We start from the raw sequence: 18,010 nt of genomic DNA, 5'->3' as shown, positions 1-18,010 counted from the left end.
CTCGTAAAGCAGCTGCGCCTTTATGGTTTCATAAAAAGTTACATATGTAAATTCTTCCCTTAAACAGGCTTGCTAATTAGAGGAAAAGCCTCCGTAGTTGAATTTTTTTTTTTTTTTTTAGTATCTTAAAGAAAAGTATCCCGCTGCCCCCACAAGAGTTACAACACGCTTGAGCTTCACGTGCGGGACGTAACAGGCAGCTGTTGACCGGGGAGTTCATGAGTTTCATGACAGTGCTTTTGTTAACACCTCAGCTTTTTGCATCCGTTGATAGCATGGGCACTGCAGTTTTTCATTAAGAGAAATTACAACCTTAAAGGATTAAAAAAAAAACCAAAAAACCTTTTAAAAAATGCTACTTTGGGGCCCTCATCTCAATTTTAAACACTCACAGCTGGCAGCGCAGCAGCAACCACTCCTGCTAAAGCACCTGAGGCAGCCTCTGCAGGGCTGGGATCTTTAAAAAAACCTTGGCAGAAGAAAATCATTAAAAAGGATTGGAGGATTAGGAAGGATTTTCAAAATAAAATGCCCTTTAAAAGGCCAAGTGCTTTGCCACATGACCCAGAGGGCACCCCTAATTATTAGTGCTCTGGCTCACTGCTGCCGGCTGTCACACAACTAATTTGGGGCAAAGCCGTTCTCCTGTTCAGCCAAGCAGCAGGTTTAGGGTTCCTGCTGCAGGCACCCAGTGAGCCCCCCCAAAATCACCCAGTTAAAAGCAACCCCCCCCCCCACACCGCAGGCTGCTTTTAAGACCTGGCCATGAGGAGCAGGAGCGTGGGTTATCTCTGGGGCTGCGGCCAAAGACGACGATGCGGGTGGGAAGAGGCAATGTTGGGGAGCAGGAGGCTGCGTCACCCCACAAGGAGAAACCAAATCAGCCAGGACGGAGCACCGCCAAGAGGGAGGAAGCTCAGGAAACGAGATGGATAAAGAGCAAAATTTGTGATTTCCTCATCTTCCTTAAAAAAGAAAGTTCTACTCATCATAAATTGGTGGTTTTGCGAAAGTCGCGTGATAAACTTGTGACCGAGATCACCGGGGACTGCACAGCATGACAGCCACTGGCGTTGGTCACTGGTCCCGGGTGGGAATGGAGGTGCTTCACCCCTCCCTGGTTGAGTTTCTTGGCCCCCATTCCCCAAAAATCATCAGCAAGAGAATAGGTACTTCTGGGCAAAAGGTGACGGGATACCAGTCACGAGGCAGAGCGCTAAGGACGCTGCCCAGTAACGTATAACTCAGCTTTAATAAGTAGAATTCAGTTCTAGAAACCCCACTGGGCAGAAACGCCACTTTTTAAAAAAGCAAGGTGTGTTTTTATTTCACACTCGCAGAAAATAAAGTATCCTTCATTGAAAACCACCGTGATCCGTTTCCCTCGCAGCCTTTACCTGCGCTTTGTTTCCACACACACACACTCTCACACGACCTCGCATCCAACAGCCCGAGAAAGGCGGAGGTGCAGGCAGAGAGGAAACGAGGGCAGCTGTAGCGATCGAGTTCCAGAAAAACTACAAAGGGCAGAAGCAGAATGAAATCCTCCACGCTGCAAACAGCGAGAACTGCGGCGGGCTGAGCTTTCACATTTATTTACTTTAAGAATGCAGTTGATACCTCCCAGGAGCCGGCTGTTCCCGACGGACGGTAAGCCTTTGAAACACCAAACTCCCACAAAATCAGTTTAAATCCACGCTCGCTTGCGGCAGGCACAAGTACAAAGCAACACTGAGCTACAAGTTCCGCGGTTTCACACCCCAGAGACCCTGAAGCTGCCCAACGCGGGGAGAAAAAGGTTCGGAGCCATGCGTGGAGGAGGAGAAAGGTCTAATTCACGCGGAACCTTCGCACATCCCCAGCAGCACTGCACTTACTGAGGCTGTTTTCTTTAAGACTGCGGTGTTTTGGTATCGGTTTGCTGTAGGTGGCCTCAGCTGCCAGCAAACAAAATCTGCATAACAGAGAAAGCGTGTTTTGAAGGTTTCAATTCCTCTGCCGCCTTCTAGTGCAAAATACAGAGGTGGAAGCCTTATCTGTGCATTCCTCACAAAGAACTATCCCCTTTTATCAAGCCCTTGCTTTGAAACAAGCCAGTGACACGCTGCCGCTGAACAAGAGTGGAATAAATTAATTGCACAGAACTAATTAATTTACCCCGAAAGGACCCAACACAGTGCTAAGCTTCAAAACAGCTGCAAAAGTCAACTCTAAATCTTCGGGATCTTCAGACCCCAAAGCATGAAGTTTGAGAGTCCAGTTTCCCTACCAAAAACTAGTTCTTCAGAACCGAAGAGGAAGGCAGGACCTTGACTTTGGGAAGGGACCCGCGTGCTCGCACACGCGCAACACCCCAAGCGGGTTTCGTGGACAGGCCAGCAGTGCAGCCCAGCTGCACGTGGAAAAGCGCAAAAGGGACACAGAGCTTTCAAACATCTCCTACTAAAGTCACTCGCGATCCCTCCGCTTCCATTTGAAAGTTCCTGGTCCCTTCCAGAAATCCATCTGCGTCCTCAGGGCTTGGCTCTTGGCTTTGGCTGCGCCTCACATCGAGGGGGACAGCAGAGGCAGGGGGTCCTGGGCAGCCGTGGAGTTGGTACTGCAGTCCACGTAGTGGTACGTTTCCAAAGAGCTCTGCGTCACGTGGCCGATGTACAGGAGCTTCACCGATGTCCTGGGAGGGGGACAGGAGCAGTTTGGTGGGGACAGGAGCAGTTTGGTGGGGACAGGAGCAGTTTGGTGGGGACAGGAGCAGCGACACCGATCCCTCTACCAAAATAAAAAACCCAGCAGGTTTTACACTCATCACATAACTCCTCTTCCCCCTCGAAAGCTGCAGATCCTCTCAGATTTTTTGCTCAGGATGGCTCACCGCAGCGGGCAGGGACACGCAGAGCTGGCGAGCGCAGCCTCTGGAGCACACCACCCCTCACGTGAAAGCTCAGCGTGGAGCAATCGGGTGTCTTCTCCTTTCTGTCTTACATTTCACCCAACTGTGTCAACTGGTCTGGATTAAAAGCTGACACAGTGAACCAAGCTGGGGTGCTTGCCAAGCGGGATTTTCTTCATGTACCCTAGATTTGCTGTGGCAGCAATTCCCTTTTGAGTCAGGAGCCCAGCAGAGAACCACCTACCTCATGAAGATCACGATGTTATGTACCTTCACCTTGGGAAATGTGCAAAAGAAACTGGAAGAGACAAACCAAAGAAGTAGGTCAGCAGGGGCTACGCAGGGTTACAGAGAAACTTGTGTTTCTCGGTATCTTCTGATGATATTTTCCCTCTGGCGTTAACTCAACTCGAGACGCGGTCCAAAAACCACGTCACAACATCCTGACAAAGTGGCCTTTCAAGTCATTTCCAGCAAACAGTTACTTTCCAGGAAATTAACAGAAAACAAGTTATTTCCAGAGCAAATTCTAATTAAAGCAGCTTAAACCCGCCCTCTTCCCCAGCTATATACAAAGAGTAGTAAATCCTTACTACACATAGGAGAAGGGTCCACCCAGCTCCACCTTCACAGTGAAATTCACCTGTAAAAGATAAAAGAAAAATACATTCACATGCAGCTCGAGGACTCACTTAAATCCACCCCTTTCGGAGTCTTTCCCATTTGCTGTTGCCTTTCAGCTGGTGTGCGTAAAGCACAGGCTACTCTAGCCATCAGACTATTTTGCCAAGCAAAGCTTTAAGGTATAGAGAGACTATTATCAAGTTAACTCGCAGTAGCGCACAGGTTTCGTATTTGATTTGGTGACGCTTACGAGTGCGATGAAAGACAAATACCAGTTTGTCGCTCAGCGGCTGGATGCTGGAGACGTTGGTGATCTGCTGGGTTCCCACCACAGTGTTCATGTACTGCACCTTGCTAGTCAGGCTGGTCACCGTCACCGAGTAGAAGTTGGAGTTCCTGATCCGTAAGGTGGCCTGGATGGAGAGAGGGGGGAGACGTGAGTAGCAGTGACCTTCCTGGCAGTTCAGCGCACAATTTATTCCCTCAGGAATACAACTTTACCGTGATGGCGAGAACGACAACGGAGTTCTTCTTGTCAAACCAAACCTGAACCACTTTAATACCATCGTCATCCACCAGGACAGAGTGTGGGAAGAGGAAGAAAACCACCAGCCCCGATATCAGCAGGCAGAGCAGCACGGACAGCAGGACGTACAGCTTCCTGGAAGAGGCAGGGAAGGGGTCACCTCCTTTGCCCCAACACAGCATCTGCAGCTGCAGGAGACCTCGTATCTGAAACCCAACCTAGCCAGCAAACAACACGTGTTTGTTCTTCCCTGGAAGAGGCACAGAAGTGCTGCTCTAACGTTTTCGCTCTCTGAAATTGCTCAGAACCGTCACCCTTTAAACAGTTTGGTTTTTGGTAATGAGTAACCAAAGAATCATTTTTGCCCCCATAGTGTTTCAAAATCTAGTATTTTTGCTGTTGGTAAGGCAGTTTCTTCCTAAAAGCTTCAGTAAAGGGCGTGGGGATGAAGCGTGTGAGTAGGATCATTGTTTCCACGTTCACTCCACAGCGGGATTTCACAGGAAGTATTTAAAGTTACACTTTAAATTGTATTTGTTGGCATTGTTGGATGAAAACAAACCACTAGATGAAGGAGAGGCTGCAGTGAAGCGTTTAGTTGCGGCAGTAAACGACAAAAGAGCCCTGTTTGCTCTTTGCAAAGATGTAATTACTCTCTTACTCCACACTTACGTTCTCTGTGGACGAAGCCGTTGGTCACTGTAGGGTATCAGAGCCACCAACTCATTTACCTGCTCTGGAAAGCAAAAGGAACATGTTAACCGATTCCACGTGCATACAAGGTCGTTCACGTAAATAAGCAACATTTTCTTTTTGTATTTAAGCCCGAGAGGAGCAGTCACCTGTGGGAATGCAGCCAGTGCCTTGGCAAGTGGGACAGGTGATGCTGTCCTGACCTGTGAATTCAACGTATGGAAACTTGGCAATGTCTTCCACACGGTCTCGGCTATCGAGTAAGTCATCATCGTCATCCTCAGCCTTCTTCCTCTGCCTGGAGGCAGCGTTATTAACAGAGAGGGAAAGCACAGAACCCATCGCAGCTGCTTTAGAAAAGCCGCGTAACCTATGACAGAGGCAGCGAGAGCAGTCCCGGTCATTAAATGGGTTTTCAACCTGCTCTGGCCGACAAGGAAACCCTACCCTGAACTACAGGCATGAAGGGAACAACCTTGCTCCCCAGAGACCCATCCCCAACACCCCTTCGACAAACACCCTCACACAGAGACACCCTCCCAGGGGGGTCCAACACCCACCACAGAGAGCCTCCCCCCACAGGGGTGACTTCCACAGCACCCTACAAAAAGAGACACCCAACTTAGGGTCACCTCAATGGAGGCTCATCTCCAGACAGCCCCCCTAAACAGAGACAGCCCCCACAGACACCCCTCCAGACCCCAACAACCCCCACAGAGACAGACCCACACCCCTCAGGACCCCCCAAAGGAGAGACATACCCCCCCTCCACAGACACCCCCACCCCAAAAAAAGGGACACACCACCCCCAACATCCCCCCGCAAGAAACACACCACCTGACAGAGACCCACAGCGCCTTAGACCCCCCCAGAAATGAATGCTCCCCTCAAACGACCCCACAAGGACCTGCAGCCCAACACCCCCATGAGGGACACCCCACAAGGACACCCCCCAGCCAGGGGGCACCCCCAAAGCCCCCCCCCCATAGCCCACAGCCCACCCAGAAATGAATGCTCCCCTCAGACACCCCTACAGGGACCCATCCCCCAACACCCCCATGAGGGACACCCCTTAAGGACACCCCCCAGCCAAGGGACATCCCCAAAGCCCCCCCCCCATAGCTCACAGCCCCTCCAGCCCAGCACAGCCCCTCAGACCCCCCCAGAAATGAATGCTCCCCTCAAATGACCCCACAGGGACCTGTCCCCCAACACCCCCGTGAGGGACACCCCCTCAAGGACACCCCCCAGCCAGAGGGCACTCCCAAAGCCCCCCCCAATAGCCCACAGCCCCCCCAGCCCAGCACAGCCCCTCAGACCCCCCCAGAAATGAATGCTCCCCTCAGACAACGCCACAGAGACCTGTCCCCCAACACCCCCGTGAGGGACACCTCCTCAGGGACACCCGCCAGCCAAGAAGCACCCCCAAAGCCCCCCCCATAGCCGCAGCCCCCCTAGCCCAGCCCAGCCCAGCCCCTCAGACCCCCCAGAAATGAATGCTCCCCTCAAACGACCCCACAGGGACCTGCCCCCCCAACACCCCCGTGAGGGACACCCCCTTAAGGACATCCGCCAGCCAAGGGGCACCCCCAAAGCCCCCCCCCCCCATAGCCCGTGGCCCCCCCAGCCCAGCCCCTCAGACCCCCCAGAAATGAATGCTCCCCTCAAACGACCCCACAGGGACCTGCCCCCCAACACCCCCGTGAGGGACACCCCCTCAAGGACACCCCCCAGCCAGGGGGCACCCCCACAACCCCCCCCATAGCCCACGACCCCCCCAGCCCAGCGCAGCCCCTCAGACCCGCCGCCGCAGCCTCACCTCAGCCCGCGCAGCCGCCGTCTCTATGACAACGCCGCGAGGCGGCGGTGGGCGGAGCCCAGCCCTCGCCCCACCCCTCCGCCGCCAGCGCAGGCGCACAGCGCGCAGGGCGGGATGAAGAGGGCGGATTTTCGCAGAGCCCGCCCCCTCTCTAAGGCCCCGCCCAGTGCACGCCCGGGCGGGGCGTTTCGTCACTGCGGGGCCGCCCCACCCGCGAAGTAAATGGGCGGGGCTTATGGGGAACCGCCCCACTGTGACGAAAAGCCCCGCCCGGGCGTGCCTCTCCCTCAGTGCGCATGCGCCGGACGGCAGCGGGGCCGCGCCCATGGCCCCACCCTTTTGGTGGGGCTAAAGGGCGTGTCCGGAACTGCGCATGCGCCGCATCTACGCGGGGGGTTCCCGCGGGCGGGAGGGGCGGGGTAAACTGGGGTGGGCGTGACTTCGTGCGCATGCGCACTGCGGGTTTGCCCCTCCCATCCCGCGCATGCGCACGCACGGGGCTGGACGCCGGGGCAGAGCGCGCATGCGCCGGGAGGGGGGGGGGGGGGGGGGAACCAGTGAGGGGATGGTGGGTCCAGTATGGAGCCCCCACCCCACCAGTATGAGCGGCGCCGTCCCAGTATGGAGCCTCCCCACGCCACTGTGAGGGCACCTGTCCCAGTATGGGACCCATGCACACCAGTGTGAGGGCACCTGTCCCAGTATGGAGCCTCCCCACACCACTATGAAGGCAGCTGTCCCAGTATGGAACTCATACACACCAGTATAAGGGCCCCTGTCCCAATATGGAGCTTTTCCACACCGGTATGAGGGCCCCCGTCCCAGTATGGAATCCATAGACACCAGTATGAGGGCCCCTGTCCCAGTATGGAGCTTTCCCACAGCAGTATGAGGGCCCTCGTCCCAGTACGGAGCACTCCACTGGTTTCCATCCCAGTATGAACCCCCCCACACCAGTATGAGGGCACCTGTCCCAGTATGGAGCCCATACACACCAGTATGAGGGCACCTGTCCCAGTATGGAGCTTTCCCACACCAGTAGGAGGGCCCCCGTCCCAGTATGGAGCCCTCTCATACTGTTATGAGGGCCCCCGTCCCAGTATGGAATCCATAGACACCAGTATGAGGGCCCCTGTCCCAATATGGAGCTTTCCCACACCAGTATGAGGGCCCTCGTCCCAGTACGGAGCCCTCCACTGGCTTCCATCCCAGTATGAACCCCCCCACACCAGTATGAGGGCACCTGTCCCAGTATGGAGCCCATACACACCAGTATGAGGGCATCCATCCCAGTATGGAGCTTTCCCACACCAGTAGGAGGGCCATTGTCCCAGTATGGTGCTCCCCACTGCCAGTATGAGGGCACCCGTCCCAGTATGGAGCCTCTCAATACCATTATGAAGGCAGCTGTCCCAGTATGGAACTCATACACACCAGTATGAGGGCCCCTGTCCCAGTATGGAGCCTCCCAACACCACTATGAAGGCAGCTGTCCCAGTATGGAACTCATACACACCAGTATGAGGGCCCCTGTCCCAATATGGAGCTTTCCCACACAAGTACGAGGGCCCTCGTCCCAGTACGGAGCCCTCCACTGGCTTCCATCCCAGTATGAACCCCCCCACACCAGTATGAGGGCACCTGTCCCAGTATGGAGCCCATACACACCAGTATGAGGGCATCCATCCCAGTATGGAGCTTTCCCACACCAGTAGGAGGGCCATTGTCCCAGTATGGTGCTCCCCACTGCCAGTATGAGGGCACCCGTCCCAGTATGGAGCCTCTCAATACCATTATGAAGGCAGCTGTCCCAGTATGGAACTCATACACACCAGTATGAGGGCCCCTGTCCCAGTATGGAGCCTCCCAACACCACTATGAAGGCAGCTGTCCCAGTATGGAACTCATACACACCAGTATGAGGGCCCCTGTCCCAATATGGAGCTTTCCCACACCAGTACGAGGGCCCTCGTCCCAGTACGGAGCCCTCCACTGGCTTCCATCCCAGTATGAACCCCCCCACACCAGTATGAGGGCACCTGTCCCAGTATGGAGCCCATACACACCAGTATGAGGGCACCTGGCCCAGTATGGAGCTTTCCCACACCACTAGGAGGGCTTGTGCGTGCTCGTGCGGGGCCGCGTGTGCTCGTGCGGGGCCGCGTGTGCTCGTGTGGGACCGCGCGTGCTCGTGCGGGGCCGCGTGTGCTCGTGCGAGGCCGCGTGTGCTCGTGCGGGGCCGCGTGTGCTTGTGAGAGGCCGCGTGTGGTCGTGCGAGGCCGCGTCTGCTCGTGCGGGGCCGCGCGTGCATGTGCGAGGCCGCGTGTGCTCGTGCGGGGCCACGCGTGCTCGTGCGGGGCCGCGTGTGCTCGTGCGGGACCACGTGTGCTCGTGCGAGGCCGCGTGTGCTCGTGTGGGACCACGTGTGCTCGTGCGGGACCGCGTGTGCTCGTGCGGGACCGCGTGTGCTCGTGCGGGGCCGCGCGTGCTCGTGCGAGGCCGCGTGTGCTCGTGCGGGGCCACGCGTGCTCGTGCGGGGCCGCGTGTGCTCGTGCGGGACCGCGTGTGCTCGTGCGGGGCCACGCATGCTCGTGCGGGGCCGCGTGTGCTCGTGCGGGGCCGCGTGTGCTCGTGTGGGGCCGCGTCTGCTCGTGTGGGGCCGCGTCTGCTCGTGCGGGGCCGCGTGTGCTCGTGTGGGACCGCGTGTGCTCGTGCGGGACCGCGTGTGCTCGTGCGAGGCCGCGCGTGCTCGTGCAGGACCACGTGTGCTCGTGCGGGACCACGTGTGCTCGTGCGGGGCCGCGCGTGCTCGTGCGGGGCCGTGCCAGCCCGGCACGCTCCGTCCTTTGCCGCAGCCTCACCAGACGCCCACGCGTCCTCCCCCGGCGCTGCCTGGGGGTGTCACCCGGGGGTGCTCAGCACCCCGACCCGGGCTCCGCACCTCAGGGACGCAGGGGGGAAAAAGCCACTGGAAAAAGCCCAATTCTCCCCAGTTCCCCCCCAAACAGCCCCGTGGGATCCCTGCCCTTGTGACGGCAGCGCCGGGCGCTTGATCTTTGCTCGGGCTTTTTTATTACCCCCTCCGCAACTCTTCCGACGTTTTTATTTCTTATTTTTTTGTCCAGTTTTACAGCTCGAAGGCCCCGCTGCCGCAGCCGGTTCAGCCCAGCGTTACCCCCAGCACCCCGCGACCCGGCCCCGGGTATTTCTAAACCTCTAAATTTTGGGGAAAAAGAAATTCAACCAACTCTTTCCTCCCACCACCCCCAACCCCGACGGCCCCGGGACAGGAGCAAGCGAAACCGCCCCATTTACGTCAACATTTCTTTAACGAACTCCCTCCCGTGCAAACGCTGGCGGATTTTTTTTTTTTTTTTTTTTTTTTTTTGGCCTTAATTAAATGGGAGAGTTGATTGGAAAACTGAATTCCTTCCCCTCATAATCACCCAAACCATCAAAATAAAGTTTACGACAAAATTAAATATTTCCACCGACCGGAGGCAGACGCCTCCCGCAGACCGCGGCCGTCGGAGCCGCTCTCCCGTGTGTCGCCGATGGAAACTTTCTGGATCATTTATTCTCTCCTTCCCAGGAGCAAAATGCCAGGGAGAGGGAGGTTTCCCCGCTCACCTTTCCCCCCGCACTAATTGCCACCTCCTAATTGCCTAATTGGGGGCCGTGCGTGTCCCATCGCCCCCGAGAGGGTCCTGGCGCGCCCGAGGAAGGTGCTGGGTGCGGGATTGATCCGTGCGGCCGGACGTCTGCAGGGACGGACGCTGCGAACGGCGCCTTGAGAGGGGACGGGGAGGGGGAAACCCGCACCGAGCCCCCCGGGACGGGCTGCGGGGTGAGCTCAACCCTATATTAGACCATAGAGAATCCCCGGGGGGGGGGGGATGCCCCCCAAACCCCCTCAGCCTCTCTTACCATGTTGTATCCCGGGTTTAATCCCTTTTCTTCCCGTTTTAAACCCCCAAAACCAGCGGGAACGGGTGGAAAGAGGGGGCCAAGCCGCACCCCACCCGGCGCATGGCCACGCCGGCGGGATTTTGCAACTGCTTCCCACGAAACCTTCGCTCACCGGGGGACGGAGCAAGCGTGTGAGTCACCCCCAGAGAGGGATCGCCGCAGCGGAGCTCCTTCGGTGAAGCCGGCGGCTGCGGAGCAGTTCCCAGCCCAGTTGTGTTTGTGCTTTTTTCCCTGGTCCCTGTGTCCGTTAGCCGGGGAGGTGACGTGACTTGGCTGTGCCCACGGCCGATGAGGGCTTCCATTCCTCCTGCTCAACATCCCACCCCGGCTGTTGAACCATCATCATCCTCCCCCAGCCCCTCGGCCGAGCCGAGGGCCCCCTTTTCCCAGGCTGGAGGAGCGTGAAGACGCCGGCTCACGGTCGCAAGCTCTCGGTCACCGTTCCCACCCCACGTATCGTGCAAGAATTAAATCCTCCTGCATCTCTGCGCATCCCCTGGCTCCCGCCTGGGAGGGATTTTGCATCCCACGTGTGCGGCTTCTTGGCACCGTGCAAGTCAGGGGGATGCAGGGATGAGCAGAGCAGGAAAGCAAGAGCTGTGCCAGGCTCCGGGCCCGGATTCCCTCGTGCGAGGCGGGTGGAGGAGGGAAAGTAGCAGGAGAGCTGCTGGAAAACAGCTGTAACCGCCACAGGTCGTGATAGAGGGAGCAAATTAAACGTCTCATCAGCTGCAAACCTTCCCCATAGCTTGGGGCACAAACCCGACCGTGGCTGCGGGAAAAGGTGGGTTTGGCAGGAGAATAGTTTTTTATGGGGTTGAGGAGCACGTCGCACCGGTCCAGGCAAGGCGAGGTCAGCGGGGCATCCGCTGCACGAAGGTTTGGAACGGATTTTAACATTTAAATGGCTGCGATGGTGGAAATCGGCGGCGGCGGGATGGGTACGTGCAGCCTTGCCAATGCAAAATCACCCCGGCCCCATCCGCAGCCCACACCCCATCCTCCCGAAAAAGTTCTGCGCCACTAAATTGTCTCTAATGAACTCCCATTTCTTTCCAGACGTTGTTTTCTCTCATTGGCCTCATTAAATCAATTTGAAAACGGTTAGCGAAACGCTTTCCCCACGCAAATTAGAGCTGTTGAACTCGGTGGTTGCAGGTGAGGGGCGGTGATTGCCGTCTGCCGCGCTCGCGTGCGTTGGGGGCTCATTTTCTCCGGGGATTTTGAGTTTAGGGGACATTTAATAAACCCTGGGAGCATCACACAGGGGCTTTCTCGAAGCATTTCTTGCTGTTTTATTCAATGTTGCTGATGGCCGCATTTTTGAGGACGGAAAGGGAAAAACTGCCAAACATCCTGAGTTTTTCAGACTGGGGGTGTAACGTGCGCGGGTGATGGAGCAGCTTTGGGTTGGGGCTGCGACACCGGCTGAACCGGCTCAGCCCAAACCCCCACGCTCCAAGTTTGACTCACGTCACCGGTAATGGGATTTTGGGTGGTCAAGGTCGGTATTTGTGATCTGACTGGTTGCGTTGTCCCAAATACCACCAAGTCCCACAGGAGCAGCCGAACCCAGGCGTCCTGCGGGCCCTTGGCCTCCAGACCTGCGAGGGCTTCGCACAGGCTTGGTTCGTGCTCGGGACGTGAAGCCCTGGGCTCTGCGGCACGCCGAGGGCAGCTGCGGGGGCCGACCAGAGCAGCCTGGAGGCTACAAACAGCCGCAACTCTGCCGGGAACCTGCCCACCCTCGGTCGTACACGTCTCCGGCACTTGGAGCTGCGCCGATGCTGCTGTCTCTTGTCCGGAGGCAGAGGGTGAATCAGCTCTCCCTCTGCCCTTAATCTGATCTGAGCATCAGAAAAATACAAGAACTCTATCAAGGCTGTAATCAGACAGAGGTTTTGCAGTGTGCGGTGGCAGGTCTCTTGGGTGTCCTCCCGAAAATGGGAGAGGAGGGAGACGAGCCCGGCAAATACTGCAGCCGCATGAGCCAGACGGAGTTTGTTTGCCAGGTGATGAACGCGACGAGTGCTCTGAGTACGTGCTGGCTTGTTACTTAGAAATCTGGAAGGGAAGCAGCCTCTGAACCACCGCCAGCTCCGGGGACGGAGCTCTGCAACCCCTGGACTTCCAGGAGACACCAGAGCGAAGGTGAAATGTGGCGGGAACACTGGGGACCCGATGCTACAGGGAGACAGTTTGCGCGGGAGTGCTGGGGGGGGCACTATTGTACTGGTAGTGTTTGCCCTGTCCCAGTAAGGGACTGACCACAGGCCAGCAGGACATGGGTAAGCTGCTTGAGCCCACTGGGCTTTCCGTAGGGGTTATGCCCCCAAAAGTGCCGGGCAGCGGCACCCCAAAAGCCCCCAGCAGCATCCCTGAAGCCCCTGGCAGAGCACAGGGCTCCCCACAAGCCACGGGAGCGGGGCAGTACAGGCAGGGGCTGGGCCGAAGGCGGGGACCGGGCTGGGCAGGGGGGTGGCGGCGGTTGGGGTCCCCAAGCCGGGTAGCCCCGGCAGAGCCCCCCGCGGTGCAGGCAGCCACGTGCGATCTCCCGCCAGCCCTCGCCACGCCCCTAGTGGGCGGGGATTCGCGCAGCACGAACCTTATACGGTGCTGGTAGGCGGTGCCGGCGGGGGCTCGCCCCCGCGAGGGCGGTGCCGAGGCGGTGCCGTGCTGACATTGGCGGGGACGGGGAGGGGCGTGCCTCGGAGGGGGCGTGGCCCCGGCGAGGGGCGGGGCGTGGAGCCGGCCGGTTCCCGTCAAAAGGCGGCCCCGGGGCAGCGGAGGGGGCGGCCGTGCCGAGAGCGCAGGTACCGGGGCCCGGGTTGGGGGCGCTGGGGACCCGCGGGGACGCTGTTTCTGAGAGAAACCCCCACTCGGTGCCCACCGTGGGCCGGGTCTCGGGAGCGGCAGTGGCTCTGGTGGTCGCCGGGACACGGGTGGTGCTGACCGGGAGTGGGTGGCGGGCGGCTGTTGCCGTGGGGAAGCCCTCGATGCCCCCACGGACCGGGGGAGACGGGTGTGGGGGGGCACTGGTGGCCGGAGGGGTACGGGTGTGGGTCACCCCCGGGTGCCCTCTGCCTTCTCTCTGCCAGTTAGAGGGTCCTGTGGGGGTATTGGGGGGTCCACTGAGTCCCCCCGAGGTTTGGGGGTCCCGTGGGGGTGTCAGCCCCCCCTGGTGCTCTGTGTGCTCCACGTGGGCATGGGGCTCCCTGCGTTTCCCATCCTGGTTTGGGGTTCCTGTGTATTCCCCCCAATACTGTGTCCCCCCCAGGTTGGGGGTCCCATGTGAGACCCCCTGACACCCAATGTCTCCCCTCAGCTGGGGGGGTGTCAGGGCTGTTAAGGACTTCCCCTGCCAAAAACTGGGGTCCCCATCCCTTTCAGTCTCTCTGTGAGTTGTGGGGGTGGCTGCTGGTTTTGGGGGTGTCAGGGTCCCCCCCCAGTGCTGCCCAGTCTCTGGTCTGCCCACCCCTTGCTGGGCCCAGAAATGAGGGTTCAGTTTGGAGCTGGGGGGTGAAGGTGACTGTTGGGGTGCTTTCCTTCCCCCCCTAAATTCTGGCTGACTTAACCCTTTCTGGCCTGGCTGGTGATTCCCCCCAGCATGAGGATGGGGAGAAGCAGGACCCAGTCATGTACCCCATGTTGGTGAGAGCCCCCCCTTCCCCTCCACAGCCCTGAGCCCCTTCCTGAGCGTCACCCTCCATCCCCCATCATGGGAAGTCACCCCTGTCCCCTCTTCCCACATCCCGTCCCTGCATGTCCCCCTCTGGGGCTCCCCAAACCCTTTTTAGGGGGCTCTGAAGCTGGTGAATTACCTGGGTGCTGTTGGGGTGCTTCACTGGTGTTTTAGGGTTTCCAGCCTGTTTCTTATCAACAGGCTGGTTTCTGATGCAGACAAGTGCCTGATCAGTGATCAGCTTTAAAATGCATCTTAAACTTGATCTCCCAATTAAGTATTTTTTGAAGCGGAGGGGGAGAGGTTTCAAGTGCCAGGCTGAGACCCCAGCACGGCAGTAACTGCACTTGTTTGTCATTCCCCAGGGACTTTTTGTCCATCTCTGAGCGATCCCGCTGGCCGTGTCAGATGTGACTGCCAGGATCTTTCAGCTGCGAGTTCCCAGCGCACAGAAAACGAAGGTACCAGGGATCTTCCTGCAGCTCCTACACGAGGAAGGGGGCGGCTTCTTTTTCCCTAAACCAAGCAGGGCATCCCTGGGCCAGGACCAAGCACCCAAAGGGCCCTGGGGAGCTGTGGGTGGCTGGCGTAGGGCAGGTAGAGGTGCCTGTTCTCTGGGGTGAGCTTCTCCTTCCTCTTTTTTTCCATTTATTTGAGCCTGGGGCTGGAGCCTTCAGCATTAAAAGTTTCTTTAGAAACTGGTTTTCACGAGAAGCCAGTCCTGGCTTTGCAGCGTTCTGTGGCAAGCTTTCCTCCCACACGAGCTGGGCAGTGACTCATCTTCCTCTGAGGACTCGGTTAAAGGAGCACCGGCGATCTCGGGGCAACGTGTGTTGTTGTGTCTCCTGAAGGGAGACAGACATCTGCTCGGTGTCCCGCTCCGGTCTGCGGACCCTGTCGGTGTTTCCGCTGCGTCTGCCGGGGAACAAGAGCGAGCCGGGGTGCCTCGGGCTAGTGCTCCGAGTGCTTCTGCACGGGTAGGGAAGAATATTTAACCTGTCTGCTTTGGGGAAGGAAATTAAGTCTGTAATTACTCATTTGAATAAAACCTCTTCTTCCTTCTCCAAAGCAGCCGGTTAAAACTGAGTCAAATCAGATCAGGCTGGTAGCTGTCGGCTGCACCGTGGCTTTTGGATGGGCCTTGTGAAAGTGTGCTTAACGGGGAGCTAGGGCCAAAAAAAAAAGTGCTAGGCTGAGGTTGGGTAGCTCTGGGAGCCACGTGTTGGCGTTGCACGGCTTGGACAGCCGTCCCTCCGGCATCACGTACCCTGAGGAGCGAGGAAGAAGAGCAAGGAAGGCCCGTCAGGTGCAGGAGGCGTTGGCAGATGTCTGCTCGAGATCATGCTTGTCTGTAAACACATCATGTGTAAGATCTCGCAACGGGATTTTGAATAACAAAGGCACGAAGCACGAAAATAGGTTTTTCATCAGGCAAGAATTTGCCTCGGGTCAGTTAGTTTTTCACTAGATGTTTGTTTCCCGAATCCCAATGTACTTAAGACAGAATAACTGGATAAGCTGGCCTCCTTTTCCATTTAATAGCTAACTGTGGAGAAGTGGCTGTCTCTCCCTCGGTGGCTAGAGGTGCACTCAGGAATAATTTTTAACCTGCTGTCGCTGAGCCAAAGCGAAGTCAATCTGGCCCGAACTTCCTGTGGCTTGCGAAGGGGAAATGCTGAAGTGTCAAGTCACCGGGAGAGAAATAATCAGAGTTAAAGGTGGTTTTAAGTGTGTCTGTCTCTCCCATGCGACGTCTGAGCGTGAAGATGAGGAGGGGAAGCTGTCAGCCGAGCTGCGGCACATCTTCCTCTACTTGTGCGAGGCAGCGTGAGTCCATGGCAGCGCATCAGCTGCGAGAGGAAGGGGATGCGCATCTGGGGCGCAGGGTAAGGTTTGATTGCTCTGGCGTGAACCCCCTCAGTCCAATTATGGCCACAAACGAGGGCGATCGGCTGATGCTGCGGCTGGAGAGAAGACGTGCGCGGCCGCAGCAGGCGCGGGGGCTGTTTTGTGGGTGGGCATTGGATATTGCTACAAGGGACTTTCCTAAAACCGCGTCGCGTGGGAGGAATTAAATCCCACGTCTGTGGAAGGAGGTGTCATGTATGGGGATGTCCTGTTTTGGAAGCGTCTTGTGGGCAGTGGGTTTTATGTGGTGCCCTTCTGTATTTGAATATGACGCAGGTGGCAAGTGAATAAATGAAGGTGGCATGTAAATAACGCTATCACGTTGGTGGGGATGTGTCTAGGTGCTGGGCAGGGTCTTGTCCCATCCCGCAGGACTAACCTCTCCCAGAGCTGCATGCAGCAGCCGTGCATGGAGAGCTGTCTGCATCACGGTTCCTCCTCGCAGCCGGAGATGCCGGGAATCTGTGATCCGGACAGCGCCTGCCCCGGCTCCTGCAGAAATGGCTCTGCTTGCCGCCGCCTCTTTCCTAAGCGTAGCTCCGAGGGGGTGGTTCCCCCTTTGGGTAACCTCCTGGTTATGTCTCTTGGGTAAGAGGTGGCAGTGGAGCGATTCAGGGCTCTGCTCTGGGGCTTGCGTAACTCGTGTGAAATGGCTCACACTCACCATGCATCACCGAGGCAGAAAGATCGGGGGGCAAAACAACCGCTGCGTTTTTAGGCGGCGGGTGAAAGTTGTTGCGACAGCCGGCTGCTCGTCTCGCAGCCCACGGAGGGCAGGCGCAGAACATCTGGTTTCTGTTGATGGTTTTCTTCCCCCTCACATGCAGAGGTGACACTTTCTGCGTTGCAGTTTCCCAGTTACCCTCTTTGCTGCCCACTCCAGTGCCGTGGCAAACACGGGGTGCTCCTCCCTGCACGTGGGCACCCCCTGTTATCTGGCAACACCCTGTGGCAGGGATAAGAGGCAGTAGCGTTAATTTAGAACAGTTTTGCAAGGGTGGGGATTAAAATATAACCCCAAAATGAGAGAAATGCAAATGGAACTGCTTCTTAAAAGAAATACATTGACCTACAGTTTATTGCTGAGTGTTAATGCAGCGATTGTGGACAGCATCCCTCTGATTTGTGCTAAATTTTGTCGCGGAAGTTGTACCCACTGTGGAGCAGGACAACTGAAGAACCAGGTTAAAATGGAGTTGGACTAGCTGATCATTTAGGTCCCTTCCAGTTAACTCTTCTAAAAATGAAAAGTACCTTTTTTCGAACAAGACCCCTGTGCCGGTGTTGGCCTGACAGCCTGCGAGGACAGCTTGTGCCCCTGGGGTTGGGAGAGGGAAGGACGATTAAACCAGGGCGTGAGGAACACAAATGACACGGGGAGCAAAAGTCCAGGGAGATAAGGAAGGTCAGAGACTCTCAGGCTTTAAAATGGAGCTTCTCAGCAGTGACCTGAAGAAGCAGACGCGATGGCTGGGGAACGGCTCTCCCCTTACAGTCGAGAGACCTCGGTGTGACTTCAGCTGAAGGACCGATGTGGCAGGGTAGTCACCGGTGCCACTCTCGCCTGCTTCCACCTTCGTTTGGTTTGCTGAATCCAGCTGCGACTCAAGTACAATTTTCTTATCTGTGGTGTTCAACGGCAGTATCAGTGTAAACCTCTGTAAGGTTGTAAGTGACTTTTGGCTGCTAATAAATGGAAACGGGGTGTAAAAGTAATGAAAAACAATACCTGGAACCTTTATCTGTATATCTAAAAGTAGTTTCCTCATTGCCAGGAATACATGCTGTCTGCCCAAGGCGTTGGGACCTGTTGACGTGACTTCTCAGCTCCGATTTTCCTGGTCAGTGGGACGCTGGTGAGTGACTCTCTTGTTTTAAACAAAAGTCTTGTGCGTGTTC

At 57.0% G+C, this 18,010-nt stretch overlaps 2 protein-coding genes across 2 annotated transcripts in view; one reads left to right on the top strand and one right to left on the bottom strand.

Moving 5' to 3' along the window:
• Positions 1-1,121: 1,121 nt before the first annotated feature.
• Positions 1,122-5,075, bottom strand: TMEM106C (transmembrane protein 106C). Its single transcript, XM_075134047.1, has 7 exons — positions 4,883-5,075; positions 4,713-4,776; positions 4,016-4,175; positions 3,787-3,927; positions 3,484-3,533; positions 3,135-3,188; positions 1,122-2,674 (listed from the first exon to the last, which is right to left on the bottom strand). The coding sequence occupies exons 1-7, from the start codon at positions 5,073-5,075 to the stop codon at positions 2,545-2,547; spliced, it is 792 nt and encodes a 263-aa protein (XP_074990148.1). The 3' UTR covers positions 1,122-2,544.
• A 9,502-nt stretch (positions 5,076-14,577) lies between these two features.
• The window catches only part of VDR (vitamin D receptor), a 38,598-nt gene continuing 35,165 nt past the window's right edge, over positions 14,578-18,010 (top strand). Inside the window, exons 1-2 of the mRNA XM_075134041.1 lie at positions 14,578-14,664; positions 17,887-17,952. The gene's annotated coding sequence lies outside the window, so the exon portion shown is untranslated. The remainder of the gene's footprint in view (positions 14,665-17,886; positions 17,953-18,010) is intronic.

The sequence above is a fragment of the Calonectris borealis genome, chromosome 30 (assembly GCF_964195595.1).
Source record: "Calonectris borealis chromosome 30, bCalBor7.hap1.2, whole genome shotgun sequence".
Taxonomy (NCBI): domain Eukaryota; kingdom Metazoa; phylum Chordata; class Aves; order Procellariiformes; family Procellariidae; genus Calonectris; species Calonectris borealis.
Note: the sequence above shows the minus strand (reverse complement) of the source record. Positions and strands in the feature narration are given on the sequence as shown.

What these genes read in the sequence shown, in the direction of transcription:
- TMEM106C (XM_075134047.1), bottom strand. Translation starts at nt 5,075, where the DNA reads ATGGGTTCTGTGCTTTCCCTCTCTGTTAATAACGCTGCCTCCAGGCAG. An exon ending in AGCCGCTGAGCGACAAACTG is followed by an intron (nt 3,534 to 3,786) that starts GTATTTGTCTTT and finishes TATCTTTTACAG; the next exon opens with GTGAATTTCACTGTGAAGGT. An exon ending in AACATCGTGATCTTCATGAG is followed by an intron (nt 2,675 to 3,134) that starts GTAGGTGGTTCT and finishes TCCCCCTCCCAG; the next exon opens with GACATCGGTGAAGCTCCTGT.